The sequence below is a fragment of the Drosophila sulfurigaster genome, chromosome 3, assembly GCF_023558435.1.
Source record: "Drosophila sulfurigaster albostrigata strain 15112-1811.04 chromosome 3, ASM2355843v2, whole genome shotgun sequence".
NCBI lineage: Eukaryota > Metazoa > Arthropoda > Insecta > Diptera > Drosophilidae > Drosophila > Drosophila sulfurigaster.
The window spans coordinates 54,764,448-54,785,249 of NC_084883.1; the positions used below are offsets into that span (position 1 = coordinate 54,764,448).

At 40.7% G+C, this 20,802-nt stretch overlaps 2 protein-coding genes across 7 annotated transcripts in view; both read right to left on the bottom strand.

The window, feature by feature from the left end:
- The window catches only part of LOC133842102 (zwei Ig domain protein zig-8), a 42,985-nt gene that overhangs the window by 9,879 nt on the left and 12,304 nt on the right, over positions 1-20,802 (bottom strand). For 5 of the 6 annotated variants that reach the window (XR_009894356.1, XM_062275023.1, XM_062275022.1 and 2 more), the window contains exon 3: positions 908-1,128. Coding sequence is in view for 5 of the 6 variants with exons in the window: in XM_062275023.1 (XP_062131007.1) it covers positions 908-1,128 (221 nt within the window). In the remaining variant the exon portion in view is untranslated. Of the gene's footprint in view, positions 1-907; positions 1,129-1,228; positions 1,254-20,802 lie in introns of those variants that run through there. The other variant, XM_062275024.1, reaches the window with a different exon arrangement.
- LOC133844543 (antigen 5 like allergen Cul n 1) lies at positions 10,910-11,945 on the bottom strand. Its single transcript, XM_062278598.1, has 3 exons — positions 11,773-11,945; positions 11,312-11,712; positions 10,910-11,255 (listed from the first exon to the last, which is right to left on the bottom strand). The coding sequence occupies exons 1-3, from the start codon at positions 11,917-11,919 to the stop codon at positions 10,997-10,999; spliced, it is 807 nt and encodes a 268-aa protein (XP_062134582.1). The 5' UTR covers positions 11,920-11,945; the 3' UTR covers positions 10,910-10,996.

Consider the following 20,802-nt stretch of genomic DNA (forward strand, 5'->3'; position numbering starts at 1 on the left):
ATTGTCCAATTCCTCGAAATGATGAACTGCTGAACTGCTGAACTGGTAAACTGTTGAACTGTTGAATTGTGTTGCGAGGCAACATTTTCAGTATTTGCCAGCACAGCAAAAACTTTGCACAAGTGTTGCAGTTATGGCAACCAATTTAATTGGATTGCTGAAATTCAATATTTTGCCATACAATTGAGTATGAGCGAGCACGAGAATAAGAAAACGAAGACTGGCAAAAACTTGAGGGGCAAAAACGAGATGTTAATTGCCTCACAGAAAAGTGTATTATTCCCCAAACGAGGATCTCCCCAAAAAGAGCAGAGTCTCAGATGTTGTGTAGGTTTAGTTTCATTCGGCAGTTGGGGAAATCAAGTGACGCCATAAAAATAATGACAATATCTGGACAGGATACTTGGGCAACATGTGTTGTCGTCCTCACTTCTGTGTGTGTGTGTGTGTGTGCGTGTGTTTGGGTTCATTGTTTCAACGTCACGTATTACATAATAAACTGACAGCAAATTTAATAAGCGGCTGCCATAATAGCCCACACACATACTCGTACGGATACACAGTTGTGTCGTAGAGCAATATTCCAACTATCTGAAATGGTCGGCATATTGCCAACACTTGTCGCTACATTTTTGTTTATTAAATGTAAATAAAAATAAACATTATTAAAACAGACGCCCACGAGCAAGTCCACAACTTGTCTGGCTCCCTTTCTGCTCTCTCTCTCTCTCTCTCTCTCTGTATCTTTCTTACTTATTTTGTCAACTTTGGCAAGCTGCTGCGAGATTGCCATCTCATGATTTGTATTTATGCTTATCTACAACTGTATTTATATCTACATTCCTAGATGTAGCTGCCTCCTTACTACGCATGTAAATGTAAATGTAAATGTATCTTTTCTGCTCACCGTCTTGTTGCCCAGATGCTTGACTCGGCAGCCCAAATATGCTGATTTGCCCACAAGCGATGTAATATTCCTTGGCATCGTGAGATCGAAATACGGCTCGTTCCATTTGTGGCCATGCGGATAATGTAATGGTGGCAAATGTGTTGGCTTTGCATCTGCATTATTGTGATTGTTATTGTTGTTGTTATTCACTGATTGCCGCTGGTAGCACAATGTCAGCCCTGCAAAGAAACAATTCAAGAAAATAATGAAAAATATATTACATCAAGCGGAATATTTCCATCATCAGTAACAACAAATGATAAATGAAGACCAAGACACCATTGCCCATGGCGTCAGCTGAGACAGGAAACAGGAAGTGGCAATGCCCAACACAACTGCACCTTAATACTCACTAATTGTACTTTAATTATAAGCATGACACAACTGACACTCTGACACATCCAAACCCTTGCCTCTCTTCCTCTCTCTCTCTCTCTCTCTTTCTCTTAGCCTGTCTCTTTTTTAGGGTGCTAGTTTCTTGTGGAACTAAAACTAAAATTGCGCAAATGACAAACTCATTGTGCTGCGGGGGCTCAAGTGGCAGCTGCATGTGCCTCGCTGGCTCGTCAAGTGTGCCTCTCATGGAGTGTGCCAGTTCTACACTAATTTCACTGTTGTTGTTTCAGTTTGAGTTTCAGTTACTGTGCACTTCGTTTATGGACCGCTGGCAGGGGCTAATTTTCTAATTACTCGACGCGTCTAGCTTCCCGAATGAAAACGCAATGCGCCCTTTTATGCCGACAGCTCCAAGTGGTCTAATGTTTATACTGTAACAAAAAAACAAAAATATAACGACACCACAATAAAATACTGTAAACATAAAATTCCATTTCCGGCCAAAGAACCAAAGAGACAGAGTTGGCACATAAAAAATATAAAAGAGAAGAGTCTGCCAAATTGTGAGGCTCATAAAGTTGGTCATGTCAAATTGAGAGGCGCCGCAAAAGGGTAAAACTGACTGAAAGTTTTTTAGAGCTGAAGTAATGCGAGCGAGTAACAACAATAGTAATAATACAAGAACCGACTGAAACAAGCATAACAAACGAACAAATGAACAAAAGTTTTAACAACAAATTTGCTGTTGAACTGCTTTTCAATTGAAAATCCAAAAGTCCACAATTCACCCAAAGGAAACAACCATATGGAATTGCATTTTTGCACAAATTTGTGCAGCAACCAATTTTCAGAGTAAATTAAGAAAAACACAAAAACATCCAAAATGAGAAACAGTGAGAGGTCTATTAAGTGCAGAGAATATCAAGTACTTGTTCAGAAAAAAGTTCAGAGCAGAGCAAAGTCAAGTGTGGAGAAAAACATCACCACAAATTGCAAATGCATTTACGTCTCTAATGCCTTCACATTTAAATTTGAGGTCAGTTTTGCTTTCGACATTTTACTGAAGTCGGTTGCCAATCAAATTTGTGCTGCCGCTCGCCTGCATCAAGAGTTTGTTTACTCAAGCAGCCAAGTGTCGTTTAGCCAACGAGCCTCAGGTAGTAAATTCCATGCAACTTTAAGAGTGGCCTGGCCTGAAGCACTACAAGCTCCTTTGACAGGATTAAAATTTTCCAAGCGAGCCGAGAGCCGAGTGTGGTGTGAGCATGAAAGAGAGCGAGAGAAAGAGAAAGAACGGGTAACGAGCAACGAGCAACGAATGGGCAGGCAAACATTGACTGCAGCGAAGTGAATGCAAATACGAGTTGGCAAGAGCTCTGTTTGGCGTATATGCGTATTGCTTTTATAAAACAGCAAATAACTGGCATTGCACCTACGTAATCAACTCGCCTGCTTTACAAATGGAATGCTCGAAAAGGTCTATTCAAAAGCTTGGCCTTTCTCTCCCTCTCTCTCTCTCTCTCTCGCGTGCTTGACAGTTGACTTTAAGACGCTTAAAAGTAGACTAGGCAAACACAAATTGCTGTAGTATAGTATATCCGAAGTGGCAAAGGTCAATGCGTCTCTTGATTGGCATTAAAGTGGAAACGCCATAATGTCACACACACGCATAACAATTAAAGCCCACGCTGCGTATGCGTCATATATTTCTATTGTATATGAATAAGATTTCATTGTAGCCATAAATCAATTAAATCTGCTGTCAAACATGCGCCTTGGGAATTAATACAATAGCAGCTCGAATATTACGCATACGACACCGCGCACAACGCTCACAGCCGTTGACATTTATGATTGATTCGGTTTACGGACCATCGATGGCCAGCATTAACAGCATGAGAATCACAACAACAGTAGTCCAACAGGAAATTCAGTGAGCCGGAACCCGAAACTGAACCAGAGTCAGAATCAGCAACGAAGTGAAGTGAGAGAAGTCAAGCCGCACTCATTGCTCATTTGCATATGCCACGGCATGTTTGTGCAGCTTGTGGCTTTGGCTTTGGCTGCTGAGCAGAGCAGAGCAGAGTAGAGCCGACTGGACTCTCGTCTGGATAATGAATCATTGGCGCATTGCTTGGGGACTCATTTTACGCAAAATTAGCCTTGGCATCCGTTGCAGACGTCTAACGACAAAACAATTCGTACCTTGCACTCTGCACACGATTACAAAAGGTAGCTCGGGGATTAGTTGGGGATGGGGGTTGGGCAAAAGTCAGACTCTTGCCACAACTATGAGCTCAGCACTTAGTCGCTCTGTCTGCTTGCAACAATAGCTGTCATTACAAATGGGTGGGTGCGTGTGTGTGTGTGTGTGTGTCTGTTTAATGGTCTTCAATATTTAAAAAGCAAACTCAAAGCGACCACAAGAGTGAATAGCAACAGAAAAAAAGGAATGCAAACGCAGCAAGTGAATGCAAATAACCTGGGGCAATTTTATATTAATTACAACACATTTAAAATACCCTTTAGTAAATATTTGATGGCCACCAATTGCGTGCATTTAAAAATAATAATAGTAGTTCTCAAACTAGGCCAAAGCAATCTCCAGCAAATTTATCTGCAAATTAATATGAAAACTGATGCCGAGCTGTCAGTGGAGATTGTGCAAAATTGTTAGGTAAATTTCGAATATAAACGAGCAAAAAAAAAAAAGAGAGAAAAATAGAGCACTGAGAAATGAATTTCAGTTAAGTGTAGCGTGAAATAAAAAAAAAATGAAAGAGAAGAGCAAAATGGAAAGTGGCGACTGAAGAGTGAAGAGTGAAGAGTGTGTGGCGAACGTTTTCAGCTGCTCTCATGGAAAATGTTACCACAATTAAAGATAAGTATCAAAGTGCATAATAATCAAAAGGCAGCCAGGCGAGCGACGGGGCCAATGAGTAACTCTTAGTGGCAGCAGCAGCAGGAGCAGCAGGAAGGAGCCAGCAAGGATCGCTGGCAGACAGTGTCTAGGTTGCTGGGCGTGGCACAATGTAAACACTGTGCTTTTGCTTTTACCTTCTCCGTTACCGTTGCCGTTGCTGTTGCCGTTGCCTTGTCAAAATGATTGTCTTACATGCATTACACACGTTGCTGTGGGCCACGGGCGCACCTGATCTATGCGCAACTTTTTAAACCTGCTCTTTGCTTGTTACTTTTGTTGCACATCGTTTTTCATAGACAGCAACAGCAACAACAACTACGACAACGACAACATGACCAGTTATTTCTGTGCCCATTTTCACTGCAATTTATGCACACTGGAGGCCAGAGAAATGTGAGGGAAAGAGGAGAAAGGAAAGCGCCAACAAAAGCGTAGACCAAATCCATGCCAGGCCTGCCCTCTTTTGGTCATTGCCTGTTAACACACCCAATGGGAGTTATTAATGTTTGTGGGGCTTTATTTACGGCCTGCAGGCAGGCATGGCTCTCGGCCCACGGCATTGGCATCGGCATCGGCACTGCCAGCGGCATTGAGGCGATTTTTTACGAGTCCCGACGGCAACAGGAGTCGCTGACAGGACGGCACAGCCAAAGAGCGCTCCTGTGGGCCCCACGCAGTTGATTTAAATTTGGCGTAGTTAATTTTTAACCCAATTTTCAGCATTTTATTTATGTGAAACGCCCATTTAATGTTGCACATTTTTATTGCCCACTGGCATATCAACTGCTTCAAGTGGACACGAACTTAAAGCGTTGCCTGCCCCATGCAAAGTTCAGCAAATTAAATTCTGTAATTAATCCCAACTACACTTAACCTTTTCAAATGCTGCGTCATTCATTTTTGGGGCACAGCTTGTGGGTTATGCGCATTAAGATATTAAAAAGCATAATGCCTTGGCCTCTGTTATTTGTTTAGGTCAGAATTTGCCTTTTGTTATACGTATCTGAAATTACATAGTAATCACAACTGGCTTCATTATCCCGTCTAGACGGCAATTGTGCTACAGAGTTGCACGCTTCACGTATTTAATAACACAAATTTTAAAGCAAACATTTCGAGTTGTGTCAGCTTGTAAATTTATATCCACTTTACGCATTTTGTCAACTTTTCAGATTTCACTTTGCAACTTGAGTTTGCTTGTCATGTTTCCCAAGTCATTTGCAAATCAAATTGTAATTGAAGTTGTGTGTACCTCAATCCAATCTGCTCTCTTCCGCTCTCACTCTCTACCTCCGTAACAATGACAAACTGTTCGCTGCAGAAGATTGTTAAGCGAAGTTCTTAGTAGATATCGTCTGTGTGTAGTATGTGGGTCACATTGAAGCAGTTGCAATTTGCATGCAAATCTCACTCAAAGAAGGCGCTTGAAAGAAATGAATCAACTTATCATTCGATGGGACATTTGATATTTTCATTTATTAAAATGTTGCAGCCATAATGTAGGCAGTTAATTCGCTTGAGTCAAAGGAGCATAAATGTGTCACAGCTGTGCAAATAAGGCGGAAAATCAATAGACTAAACATTTCCAGGAACTTGGCACCTGATTAAATATGCATACCTACAACTGACTCCACGCATTGTCTATAACTCGATGGGGTCGTTGTCGATGTCGATGTGGCTGATGTTGATGTTGAAGTCGATGACCAGAGCGAGTCGAAGAGCTTGGCGTATTATTAAGTGCATGCAACAGAGAGCGGGTCACAACAGCACGACAACACGTGAATAATGTGGCACAACGAACGGACGAACGGACGAACCAACGAACGGAAACGGAAGTGAATGTTAAGGGGCAGCAAGCCGCCCCCGAGTTAAGTTGTTGCTGTGTGCGCTTCATTGCATGTTGCGAGTTTAAAGCAAACACACACACACACAGGTATCCATAATTCAAAATATTTCTATATTTTCTTCACTTTTGTTTTTTCTCTCTTCTGTGTTTATTAATGTACTTTTGTCGTCGTATTTATTTTGAGCAATTATTATTTCTTGACATGCCATCAATTGACTGCGGGCGCAATGTCGAGCAGGATATACTCGTACTATGTTAATTAGATTTTGCAATTACCCGTGCATGAAGGTGAAACGAGACGAACGAATCCAAATGGACAGGTATTAAAATTCAATATTCGCATGACATGCCACAACAACAACAACAACAGACAAGAGGCGACATCCGTGGCAATAATACAACAATTGCAGCTGACAATTATTATAATTTAAAATTATTTCGCTTTCAATTAAACATCAATTGTCAGTTGAGGCAAATCGAGTGAAACATAAAAAATAGATTCTAATCGCATTATTTCCGAATTTTCCTGCCATGTTTGCATTCAATTTAACAAACATAAATACACTCGAAAAAAATATGTAAAGTATGAGTACACTAACACTCATATTTAATACATTGCGAGGCGTGAAGTTCACAATTTGTAACAAAAATATTTACATAACTCACACATCAAAAACATAAAAAAGAGAGACAGCAAGAGTGAGAGATATGGTGGGTTAAATGCGTCAAGAGTTCTCTGTGTGTTTTCTGTTTGATGTTGTGCGGCGGCGGAAATTGCAAAATTGTAAAACGCCACTTTCCGGCCATTTGCATGGCCATCGAGTCAGGCAAAGGCCTGACCAGCTCAGTCCACTCCAGTCCATGCCCAGAGCCTAGTTCTCTCCCAGACTCTGAGATTGCCCGTCAGTTAGTGAGTCAGCCAGCGAGTCAGTCAGTTAGTTAGCTCGGCCATTGGCCCAAAGGCCACTGAGTGCTCTATAGAGTTGAGCATTGTGTGTTTGAGTTTTTGTGCTTGTGTTTGCGTTTATGTTTGGGTTTGGGTTTGTGTTTGTGCTGCCAATCCACTGACCAGGCGTTAATTGAATTATGTTTGCCGCACAATTGACGCTACAAGCACTCAAACAACAACAACAATAACAATCTCTCGAAACGAATCACGGAAAGCGAGTCAAACATGACTCAAACTGCTGTTTGCCAGATGACAACATGGAACATCAAAGCTATTAAAATATTGAATTTCAAAATAATTCAGCAGTTAATTAGATATTAATGAAAGCTTCAACGATAATAAAAATCACACTTGGTAAACAAAAATTTGTTATTAGTATTTTTAATTGGATGTTTTGTCATGTTAAAATTGACACTAATAGCACACAACATCAATGCGATCAAATACTGCTAAAAATCAATATATAAATTGAAAAAAAAATAGATATTTCATTTGTTGATTCAAGCTAATAATCGATTTAGCTTTAATATACCAATAACATAATTTTCAACTCCAAAATTAAGGAGAAAATCATATCAACATCAATTAAGTTACACACGCAATATAAATAGATATTTAATTAGTGGTTTTAATTGCCTGTATCGACAAATTATGCATTGATTTTTAAAATTATTGAATTCATTATTCAAGCCAATTTTAATGTAGTTCATTACAATGGTTCAATTGGAATTTTATTAAGCGCCACAAGCAATGTTTTATTCATGCTCATTACAAACAATCAAATGTCAATGGGACGCACTGAAATTATACGCGTCGTTCGCAGCACTCTTCGATCCACCCGCAAAACTATTATTCGAGTATGACCACAAAACTAGGAACTGCCATTGAGTGACGAGAGACTGGCGAGTGCCAAATAAATGTGTGTGTATAAAACAGTAAAACTTAATTTGCTGTTTATGCCAGAACCTAATGATAACTGTCGACAGTCGTCAACTGGCTGTCGACTGACGTGTCGGACACTTGCCTTAGCGAGGTCTTGGCCTCTGCTCCGTGGAGGATTAATAAGGCAAGTTTTGGTTGGTTTTGTTGGGCGCGCTAATGAACTGTGCGCACTAAGCCCCCAGAAATGAACTGACGAGCTGCAAATGAGCGGCAACGACAGGCTGTACCACGGGTCGTATGTGTGATGGCCAAGCTTTGAGCGGCCATTTGACAATTTGCGCATACATTACACACACACTCACACACACCAACACACACACACACATCAAATAGTATGTGCAAACAAACGTAACATTTGCGCTGATTGCCAAATGCCCTTCGTTGTTTTTGTTATTTTCGTTGTCGCATATAAAATATAATGAAGAGAAATAACTTAAAGCGTTGGGCCCATCAAATAAATGAGCCAGCAATGGGCGAATGTTTTGTGGCCCAACAAATGTTATGATAGTTTATGTTATGTCTTGTGGTCTCAGCACTATCCCTAACTATGGTGCTTGGGGTTGGGCAAATTTCTTTTGGTAATTTGCATTTGCCAAAAAGTTCAACATGAAAAAGTTCGAGTTGACAATCCTTTTACTGATCGCCGGACAGAGTCCTAAGGACGCTTTGAGCCTTGCGTTTTGGAGCTCCCAAGTCACATTTTGGCTTATTTATTATGTCTTATATGAGATTTGTTTTTGGGCGGGCCGGCCAAAAGCACATTTGCGGCCGCTTTAATGTCACAGCATTCTGGGAATTTCACTTGGATGATAAATCAAAGACCCTTACGCTTTTTATTGGACTTGTTCGGGAATTTGTTTACGATACAGCTCTAACAACGACCGACAACAAACAAATGTCATTTGATGACATTTGTATTTTGAGCGCGCATTTCATAAATCAAAAGTTTTCTTGACTGCGCCAAAATTTTCTTTGGGTCCAACTTTTGATTGCCTTTTTAGACAATTCTAAACATTGCCTACTTTGCATCCTGGCAGGAAGGCAGCAGAAGAACTTCAAAGATTCTAAGATACATATTCATTGCGTTGTTAGCTTAAAAGTTATGATGTCTCACTTTTCATTCCTCTCAAGCGTGTGTGTGTGTGTGTGCGTGTGTCCATCTGGCTCATAATTAAATAAATTTTCATTTAGCCTGTTGACACATTTGAGTGCTCATTAAACATTCAAATGGCGTTCACTATGACGCCACTAAATCATGCATGCTTTGTTCTCAGCTCTTTGCGCGCACTTTTCAAATTTATGCTCATTTCGATATATATTATTATACTAAACTTGTTTAAACTGTAACACGCCCAGCCCCATTTTACGCAACATCCAAGCATCCAACACAAAAAGCCCAAATAAAACCAATGCCATATTTTGTTTTGCCATAATTCGCGCATTAATTTCGATTTTATTAGCTTTTTCCGAGCCAAAAGACCCCCAAATATCACATCAACAATAAACCAAATGAAGGGGCGTCGAGGGAGCCTCATTTAAATCGTATAAATATACGCTAGACATTCAATGCTGGGGGCTCTCCGCCTGCCACACACACAATTTGACTTTATTATTTAAATATTTTAGTTGCGGGTGATCGCAATCAAAGCCATGACTAGCGTATACTCTGCCGTTAAATGTCTTTTATTTAAAACACTTTTCATTTAACAAAATCAATTTGTTTGAATATATTGCTATATTCAATCTACAATTTTTATTTCAATTTATTTTTATATCACGCTGCAAAAATGAGCAATAAATTATATGTAGATTTTCTTTTTATATTTTATTACTTTCCGAACATAGTTTTTATTTATTTTTAATTTGAGCATTTCGTAAAGTTTTTAAATATTTTACGGCATTCTAACGTCATTGTTTAAAATTAGTCTCAAGTTTTTATTCGAATAGTGAACAACATGATTTATTTATGCATGCTTGCAGCACATATTTTTATAGCTCTTATGTGTTTATAAACACATCACAAAGTGTGTTGGTCATTGTAATACATGGCTTTAATGAGCCCGTTGCCAACACAAATTATGCACTTGTTATTTTAATTATATTTTGTTGTTTTTGGCCAAATGAACAAGAAAAATGTACAACACAATTAACAAGAAGTGCGCATAATTTTATGAAATTCGCAATAAACTGATTTATGTATGAAGTTGCGCATTTTACATGCACATTGTACATTGTACAGTAAACATTATGGTACCTGGATGGCAGCCCTTATTTAATTTGATCATATTTTATGTGACAGCCATTAGAGGGTGTCTATTAATTATCTGTAAATGTGACAAAAAGCACAAACAAAATCACTTTCGTAGAGCTCTGGTTTTTTCTTTGCTTTGGCTTTGCTTTTGTTTTTAATGATCCCAAGATTTTGACGACATAACGGCATATTAAACGCAGAAGAAGAAGAAGAAGAAGAGGAAGGACGCTAACGATGTGCTCTATACGCTAAAAATAAAGCACAAGCAGAAGACGAGGAAAAAATTGCCTCAGCTAGGCCAACATTATTAATAGGCACTTAAAAGTGTGTGGGGACAAAACTAAGAGAGTACCTATGCCTCAGAGGGGGGTAGAGAACGAAGGGGAACGAGAAAGATTACGAGCCGTGGCGCGTTGATGAAGACACGTTTTTACGTTTCGTATATTGACGTTAAAATTAGATGCCAACTTGTCGACGTCTTCGCCAGAGTCGCCGAGAGTCTCAAGAAACAACGAGTATCATATTTTAGCCTGCTGTCTACGAAATGTTCATGTTGATGATGATGATGATGATGGCAGCATAATGGAATGATGGGCAGCTCATCTCGTCTTATGATGAGCTCGCTGCCTCCACTCTCATGTTCCCCATATATGCAGCTGGCTTGTCATAATGCCGATGATATATGATTCTGACACACAAATCAACATGCTAAATTTGTTGCCTTTCAGCAGGCTGCGCTTTACTTTACTTATTTATACATACTTTATCTATTTTTGCATATTTATATAGAAATATTTCAACTATTTCGACCACTTGTTGGGTTCCAGCGGCTCAATGTCGCGATATTGTTCGCCGGGCTTGCAAAGTGCCGGAAAGTATCTGTCATACTTCTGGCAGCCTTTGCTCTTGATGCGGTAGATGGCATACTCGGGCACAGGATTGCTGGCATAGTTGCAGGCCAGCAGAAAGTGCTGAAGCATACCCTTCGTATACTTGATGGCAGCACAGCCCACAAAGGTGTTGTTATCCCTGGCCAACACAGCAAAGTTGCGAATGGAACTGCGAGTTAGAAGAAGGTAACTAAAAGAACACTTTAAATTTTATATTAAACGCACTCGCTGATCTTGACATCCTTGGGATAACTCTCCACTTGGTCTTGTGTAATGTTCTTGGACTGATCCCACCAGCGTTGAATGTTGCTCTTCAGCAACTCCTCATCGGTCACCTCAACCGCAGTGCTAATATTCTGCAATGCCAAATTCTGACCAGAATTGCGAAATTCTCGTGTGTTGTGACACACATCATAGATCAATGCACACTGTTTGACACTCAGTGTGGCCAACTGTTCCAATTCATCGCTCCATTGCAAGGTGGCCATTTTGTCTGGTTGCGGTAGGTTCGGCACTTTGCCAGCGGCCAACAGATGGCGCTGCTCATTGTGCTGCATGAGTATGAGCTGCTGATACTCGCTGATGTTCAGCAGCTGAGCATTGGGCGGGCAAAGTCTAGACAACTCCTTGAAATTAACCAAATGATCAGCTAATGTTCTTAATTCATTTTATCTTTCGATACTCACGCCATTATTCCTGCAGGCAATGTGCTTCTTAAGCAATGGACACAAGTCTGTCTGGCAATAATTGGTAGTTGCATTTTGTCCATAGACTTGCCGCAAGCTAAGCAGCAACAGAGTTATAGCCCAGAGGCAAATATCAATCGACTGCATGCTGCTGAATGTGTTTGCTGGCTCTTTAACACTGCATTAAGGCTTTTATAGCCGTAAACTTCAGACATTTTCCGGATGCTATGACAACTGTTTTTTGGTTTTTGGCCAAGAACAGCTGTTGCACGGCTTAGTCGTGCCTAGCTTAGAGCTAAGCACATGCTGACACATAATCCATCGCACACACACTCTCACACACAGAGAAAAGCAGACACAAACTAACATCAACAGAGAGAGAAAAATAAGCTAACAAATCGTTATTGGTTCAAATGTCATGCGAATGAAGCTGACTCCTGCTTCTGCTTCTGCTGAGTGGTCAGACGAAAATGAAGAGAAGGGAAAGGAAGGCTATCAATGGCAAAGGTATACAAACTGTTCAAGTGAAGAGCTTGCCGCCTCGACTTGCCACACTTGACAGAGAAAACAAAATGAAAACTGCAAAAACGCAAAAACACAAAAAACAAAAATCAAAGAAAGATGAGAGCTGAAATGTGAACGCAAAAATTCTTTTCATGCTGCAATTTAAACAGCAAACACACAGCAAAAAGAAAGAAGGAATGAATTCTCTGTGAATCTCTGCTGCAATTCATACACACACACACACACACACACACACAAAGGGAGGCAAAAAAAGAAAAGTTGTAATGGTTGGAAGAGAAATGAAAATGCCGCCGTGTCCTTGTCGTTCATTTTCAACCTCAATTGAAATAGTTTTTGCCCGACTACAAGGACCGAATGGACATTCACCTGCAACAGTTTTTCACTTTCATTACATGCCGCAATGTTTTCAAGCTCACACTGTAAGCGAGGGCAGCTTGAAGAGTTATCATTGAGAATATAAAAATGTGACTTAATACTTGTGAAATATTTTTTTTAAATTAGTCTTTAACTTGAGAGTGAAATAAAGAAATTTAACTTTGTATTCAACATTAATAAAATATAAATAAACCATAAAAAATTGAATAAAACAGAAATAATTTTCCAAGGAAAATAATTAACTTTAAAAAATATGAAATCAGAAATAACGAATGTTTATATAAATGTTTGTATTTTAATAACTTATATATTTTGGACAATTCAAATTGACTTAAGCCTCCCTCGCATTGCTCTTTCTGCCTTCGTTGAGCCTGAAGCAACAGCAAAGGAGCAGCAAGGACAATACAGAGAGAACAGTAGACAAGCAGAGCATCAGGTAAAAGTGCGCCACACCAAAGACCAATTCGAGAAGCCTGTCTGTCCATGCGACCAATCTGTCTTTCTGTCTGCCAGCAAGTTTTAGTCGAACCAGCTGTTCCAGCTGCTCTGACGACAGCAATAACAAAGAGCAAAAGCTACTTACAGCATCGAGTCTATGGACAAAGATGCCTTAGATACTCCTCCATGTCATTGTTGGCTGTGTTATTATTATTATTGCTGTAGCCAATTTAATTTCATGCTTTATTGTCGAGCAGCAAATAAAATAAAAATGCAAAGTTGGCCAAAACAAAAAAAAAAAAAAGGAAAAGTTATGAGAGAGATAAAAAGAGAGTGAGAGATTCTTGGAAATATCGTCAGCAGGTGCAAGACGTGTCAGTGGCAGCAAACTGCAATTTCCCTGGCAAAGTTCTTGGCATTTAGCGCGCATTAACTGAACAGCAGCTAAGGGAAGAGAAGAAAAAAGAGGAGAGAGAGGAAAATCTTCGGCTTACACTTGCTTTTCACTTAATTGGATTTGCTTTGGCATCGCGTTTTCTATATCGTCCTCCCCCATTCAGGGCTAATAATTGCAGTTTGTAATTATTTTTAAAGGGATTAAGCGCTGCAAAGGACAGCAGCTTAAATGCAGCTTCTGACCAAGTTCCGCTTGCTCTCTTTATCTCTTTCTCCCTCTCTCTCGCTTTCTATCTCCCTCCGGCTGTATCAGTGTATCTCTCTTGTGATTGCTTTGAATGTCAATTTCAATTTAACATTTTATTCGCATATTTAAATAGTAAAATAAAATATATACACAAAGTAATTTTGCATGCCCCAACGGATATAACACATACACAAACACTCACACAAACACACTCACACAGAGAAAGAGAGAGAGAAACATACACAAACTGAGTGGCGAACTCTCACACTTGGGGTTAAAATCAATTTCATTTAATTTCCTCAAAAATCAGCAACGCGTTGCCAGCAGCGTAGCGTCCTTCGACTTTGGTTTTCTTTTGATTGGCGGCAATTGGCAGTGTGCTTAGTATACACATACTTCTCTCTATCACTGTAAGTGCTGTCAGTCTGTGTGTGTGTGTGTGTGTTTGTGAGCGAAGGCGGAAATTGAAATTCTCACACATTCACAAGCCCGCATTATACACAAGTAAAAGAGAGGAATTTGTTTGGCTTCTTCCTTGAACATTTATTTGCATATTTTAAAGGCAACAAATTTAAATGTTATGCATGTAAAAAGGCAGCGAGGCGTAAACATCGAGTACACATGTGTGTGTGTGACTATATTTTCTGCGCATTGGGATGTCAATAAAACAATGACAATGTCGCAATCTCAACTCGCATTTCTTCAACTTTAGCATTCGACATTCGGTTGCGTCCTGTCACTTAAAATGCTCAACTCAATTCGTTTTGTCACGTCCACGTCCACGTTCACTTCCATGTCCCATGTCCATGTCGCATCGAGCAGTCAGCCAACTGAGAAACTGCTTCTGAGCTTCAGTTTATGTCACGCATTATTAACACACGCCCCATAGATGCTTGCCAACTGGTTGCAGTCGACATGTGCAACGCGGCGTATGCGCAATGCTAAGCGACAGCACTTCGACAGCAGTGAGAGAGAGGGAGAGAATGGGAGAAAGCGAGTCACTGTGATGGTAACAGGGTCTGGGATAACGTCTGCCACAGCGACTTCTACTGCAGACTCGTGAGTTGATTGCTAAACGCATTGCAATTCCAATGTCAGGCAACTCTGTTGTTGCGTGTGTGTTGCCCACATTTATTTCGATACTCTACCCCAGGAGTATTCCTCTCAGCTGCATTTGTTTCCAAGAGAAGAAGGAAGCACAGACAGAATATTATATAAAAGAATCTTCGTACATTTCAGATAATATAACTATAACATAGTTCTTAGAAAAACAATTCTAGCAGATAAATGATTCTCAAATATCTCTCGATAATGTTTGAAATATCGACAACATTTTAAAAACATTAAATCTTTAAAATTAGAAATTCTACTTCTAAATCAAGCAATTCACATTCGCGCATACTAAACTAATATTCCAGAAGTTTACTTCTTACTTTCTCAGCTGCAAATAAGGAACTTATTTATTCGCAAAGTTAAATGCAACTAATTTGATTATGTTCACAAAAATGCAATGAAATTGGCTGTAAGAGTATTTAGTCTTCTCTCTCTTGCTTTTGCTGTCAATTCAAGTCAACAATAGCTGAGATTTGTTTGTCGTTCTGGGATGCAGCAACAAAAATAAAAAAAGGAAAGGAAAGGAAAATATTGTGCTCGCCATCCTCTTTACCTTATTTATTTTGCCATGTCGTCCGCCTGCGCTTATGCAATGCTTTTTGGCACGTTCTGCAATGCTCGCAACGCGTGCAGAATGCCCATGTCTTGTGTGTATTTGCCTAAGTGTGTGTGTGTGTGTGTGGCGAGTGTGTGCAGCACTTGCACTAATGAAAAGTCTTGTGGTTAAGCGAAATGTGCTCTTGAGTGCGAGTGCGAGTAGCCCACAAAATATCTAGAGACAAACGAATTTTGGCCATGAATAAAAAAGTTATGAAACTCGTTTGTTCTCTGGGCGCAATAAAATGTGGTATGTAATCGACAGAGTGTGAGTGTGAGTGTGTTTGCTTAGTCTATTTGTTGTTGTGTGTATGTGTGTGTGTGTGCATGTTAAGAAGCATTTCGCATTGTTTTATGGGATTCCATTACAGCAGGTAAATACATTTTCATCAACCCACTAATTTGCTTTTCCCTCAGTCGAAGTCGAAGTCTAAGTAGAAGGAGAACGGTTCAAGGTCGCATTTCACAAATATTGTCTATTGTACTGATGACATTATCTAGCCAAGACCTCACACACATTCCTTAGGGAAGGGAAACCAAGAGAGAGAGACAGACGGAGTCCCAACCTGAACAATTTGTTTCGCTTGGCATGTGGCCGAGCACATTGTTTATGCCACCTTGTTGCTGTCTTGTCATCGTCTTGGCATAGACTCCCATCAAACGGTGGCGTCTCCTCTACTCTACTCTACTCTACGCTAAATATTTCTATGTCTGTGTCTGCCACGCTCGATATGAATTCAGCAGCGACAACAGCGTCTTCTCGGTCGTCAAACGTTGACACGCATCGTGGCATATGCTTAGGGTTTTGGCTTTAACTTCATCTACAGCTCGTTGTGCGTTGTGTTGTCGCCATGCCGACATGGCTTCACTTCTCTTCCCTACCCATTGCTTCCCCTTCCACACACAAAAACTGTGGCGCAACATCAGCGTTTGCCACAACATTGTCGATGTTGCCTTGTCGCCGCCGCGGTTTGCTCGTCGCCCCAACCACAATCTGATTTCTTGCCAACTGATTTTGTGATTTTCGCAGAAAATCGCAACAACATTCGCGGTCGACAGAGGGAGCGAGAGAGAGAGTGTGCTCATTAAATACGCTTTGACATTTGCTGTGCGTGTTGCTCACATTGCGCTTATCTTGTTTAGACGGAAGGCAGCCAGACGAGACAATGAGGCAGTCCCTATTATGCGCCTCTCTCTCCCATCCCTTCAAAAATTCCCATCTCGTATCTACATAAAAATCAAACATGTGGCAAGGCAGCCGCATCCACAGCCGCCACCACAGCCGCAGCATTTCGACATTTATGCGATGGCATTAAACACCCCGTGGCAGAAGAACGAATGCTGAATCGTGAATGTTGGATCGTGAATCGTGAATCGTTTGTGAATCGTATACAGTAAACAGCCCACGTAATTAGCTGCGTGGGCTTTAAAAAATTTTTAAATGCACTATTAAAACATGCGGCACGAGGGACGTCTTTCTTTTTTTTAGTATGCATACAAGACAAGACAAATCTGTGCTGTGACTTGTTTCCATTTAGCAATTTGACAATCTGTTTCCCCTACTTCCCTGCACAATCGTTCTCACTCCCCTAAGCTCGCCACATAATTGTTATGTTGATTGCAAAATTTTTAGCGCTTGTAGTTAAGTCAAAACCCCAGAATGCTTAACAAACAACATGCTGCTGACGAGCAGAGGAAGTGGCAGAGGGGGAAGAGGGACAGCCTGGGGATCAGCTGGAATCGCTGCGGGAATATGGAGAGAATGGGGAATGGAGAACGGCGTCGACGCACTTTTGACATGCAAATTTTATGCATTTTTTTATGTCGCACTTGGGGGAAAAAGTTGGTCGAAAGTCAGAGTTGAGGGTCGCTCGACTTGTGCGTGTTGTTATCGTTGTTGTTATTACTGTTGCTATTTCTGTTGCTGTTGCTGTTGCTCTCGTTGGTGCAGCTGCAATGTTTGTTCGTGCTGTTGTTCATTGCAGTCGTAATTAATATAATTTCTGTTTTACGTACGCATAAATTAAACAATTCGCTGCGTGACTTTTAACGAGCTCTTAAAGCCATTTTGTACAACAATTTGAGTTGCAATTTTTCACACTTGACAGTTGGTCAGCAGCGGGCAACAGCCAACTCGAGGGAAAAGTGGCTGCAAAATGTGAAGTTTTGCTGGCAGCTCAGTGCCAACTAATTAAGAAAATATTTGCAGAGCAATCGCATGGCAAAAACCAACGTTGCAGCGTTGGAAAATGGCAAAAATGCGTTTCAAACGCTGCCTGCAGCCAAATGCCAAAGCAACAGCAACAGCAAAAAGCGAAAAGGATGCAACCAAGGAGGCAGTCAGGCGTGCAACAAGCCGCATAGCCATACATACGAGGTGCCCAGAACCAAGAGCAGGACTGCCTGCTGAGATTGCCGAGCTGCCTGCCACAGCACAATACATTTCTCCGGCAATTGTGTGCCAAGAGCAATTCCTAGATGAAGCCCAGCTACGGCCTTGCAGCAATAAGAAACTGTACATAAAAAGAGCACACATTTAGAGAGGAAGTCTTCGTTTGTGTATGACACCATGTTTATACACTCTCGCTAAGCTACTTGAGAAAGTCGAAGCAAGTGCAGCTGTTACTTTTTTTATTTGCATACTTTTAGGCTAAGCTTTAATCAAGCTTTGCATTTGCTCTCCTCTCACTCATTGTCAGCACTTAAATGTTTTCTTGAAAGTGCATTTCTTCTAGGCTAAGCTTTAATGTCTGCTCTTCCTTTTGCCGTCTTCCTTTCACTCTCAAGTCGAATATCGATGCCTTACTTTGCAGCAGCTGCTCAGCGAAATCATCTCTGAATTGGGTCAGGTGTGATTGGCATGCTCTGTACATATCCCCCACCTCCCCCTCCCCCTTACTTTCAATGACCATGCCATTTGTCGTTACTGTAAAGTTTTCTTCATTTTTTCCCTGTTGTTGGTCGCTGATGGACATCGTTATTTTCAGTGTTGCTGCCGCTGCTCGGGTGATAAGCAACAAGAAGGCCTCCCCAAATGCATTCGGTTTTATGATGAGATTTTGCTGCTCAGCGCTGCTCTGCTTCTTGCCAGTGTTAAGTTATACAGAGAATGGCCAAAAAAATAAAGCCATAGCACAAAGGCAATGGCGAATGTGAAGGCAAAGCCAAGGCAAAAGTTGTTGTGTCCATTCGACAAGCGATGAGGCAACAAAGGAAAGGGACATCTCAAAGCTTTGTTCATGCAAATTGAAGTGCGTGCTGGGCGCCTTTGACTTTAATGAGATACACGCAAACAACAAAAAACATAAACGAGCAGGGCGTGCCAAGGAGCAGGAGAAGCGGCAGTGTAAACAACGACGACTGCCACATGCAGTGCCGCAAAAATTAATATTTGTGTTAATAAAAGCCACGAAGGGAGGCAGGCAACAAAAAATATATATAAGCAGCAGCAGAAGCGAGAGCCCGAAGCAACAACCACAACCAATGTTTGGCATATTCCGGATCCCAGATCCCACATCCCAGTCAGACCATTCTGGCAGCTAGCAGCAGCTGTGTGGTCGTAAGTGTTTACATTACTTGTTTGGATCTAAGCACGCGCATTTAGTCGAGCGAATGCGAATGTGGCATCCCCAAATGGAGAAGCCGAGCATGGGAATGGAGAATGAAGACGAAGCTGGAGCTAAATAACAAGTGAAACGTGCCAAATGCTACAACTTTAGCTGCAACTCGCACTTGACAGCCGAAACATGGACAATGCGGCTAAAAAAAAATATAAAATACTGAATTCCAAACCCAGTGCTAAATCCAAATTCAAACCTCAAACCCTAAGCAAAGCCGCGCTTGCAATTCAAGCTCTGCAGCATACAATTCAATTAAAAAACTTTCCACTTTTTACTCGTTTTTCTTCGCCTTCCCAACGCTCTCTCTGAAGTATTTCCGCTCAGTGTGGTAAAATGTCGGTGACGTCTCAATTTTTGCCCTGCTATGCTGCAGCAATGCCACCGAAAGCCAAAAGGAAAGCGGGTGAAAAGCGAAGTAATAGGAAGCAAATAGCGAGAACGGGATGGATTGAATTGGATGTGAAGTGGCAAGTGAGGGCAACAATGGGTTAAGCTGGGTATTTTAGGAAATGAGAAAACAATCATAATGAGTGGGGAAAACGAATAGGAAATTGCATAACGCATAAGCCAAAAGGGTCCGCTGTTAATCGCAACTTTAATGCAAAAAAATTAATATGTAGTACTTTTGATTGTAAGAGGAAATTCTATAATTTATGATCCAAAAAGGTAAAATGTTAATCCGAACTTTCCTATTAAATAGTTTATCTTTCATGTTTTTATTTTCAGTTTTCATAAAATTCTATTTAAATTGTGATGAACAAAAGTGTAATGAATGATGTAAATTAAATTTAAATTTATACATTATAAAAATCACATTTTTGTCTTTAATTATTAACATAGACAGTATACACATGTGTTTGTTTGTCATGAAAGTCAGCAGTCATGTTGCTTATATGCAAATGCAAAGTTAATGTTCTTCTTGTTTTTTTTTATGTTTTCGACTATCGCTTTCAAATTGTTTGCAAGTCATTCAACATTCTCAAAGTTCCACACAGTAACTTGACTTGAACACAAATGAAAAAGACAAAAAGGAACTTTTCGTATTCGTAATGTGATGTTGGTGTTTAACCCTTTTTTCAGCGATTGCTTCCATTGTTTGCCGAGTGTTGCTGGCATCCGTTGGCTGCCTCGTTCCCTCCTTCTTGGTCTTGGTCTCGGTCTCGGTCTCTCACTTCTCCTCGAATTCCAGAACACACCAACCTTCAATCTGCTTCCATCTTACTTTGGCATTGCATTTCAGTTTGGTGTGTGGTTTTTCTCTTTTCGCTTTTTTTTTGTAGTATTTTATTTTTTGTGCTGTTTGCCTTTTCTTTAACACCCGCATCGATGGATGGAACTCAAGCGAAATGAAACTTCACACCATTTGCCACAGCCCCCCGCTTTCCCACTCCCATTCCCTTTCATATTCCCATTCCCATTACCTTTTCCCATTCACATTCTCATTCCCATTCCCATTCCCATTTCCAATGCCAATCACCATTGCCACCTTGGCACTAGAAGCAAGAGCAGCAGCTGCTGCTGCTTAGCAATGAATGAAATGCAATTAAGTTGATGTCGATGCATGTTTATAGTGGCGAAGTGACTGCCTGACTGAATGACTGAATGACTGACTGGCGCACAAAGCCATATTGATGTATTGTAGGGCGAAGCAACACCTCTTCTATTGATTACTTGCTGTGCATAGAGGGCGAGTTATCTGTGAATTGGCAAAGCGGAAAT

Coding starts and splice junctions, on each gene's coding strand:
- LOC133844543 (XM_062278598.1), bottom strand. CDS start 11,919: ATGCAGTCGATTGATATTTGCCTCTGGGCTATAACTCTGTTGCTGCTT. Junction 11,713..11,772: donor TTGCCTGCAGGAATAATGGC/GTGAGTATCGAA, acceptor GTTAATTTCAAG/GAGTTGTCTAGACTTTGCCC. Junction 11,256..11,311: donor AAGGATGTCAAGATCAGCGA/GTGCGTTTAATA, acceptor TCTAACTCGCAG/TTCCATTCGCAACTTTGCTG.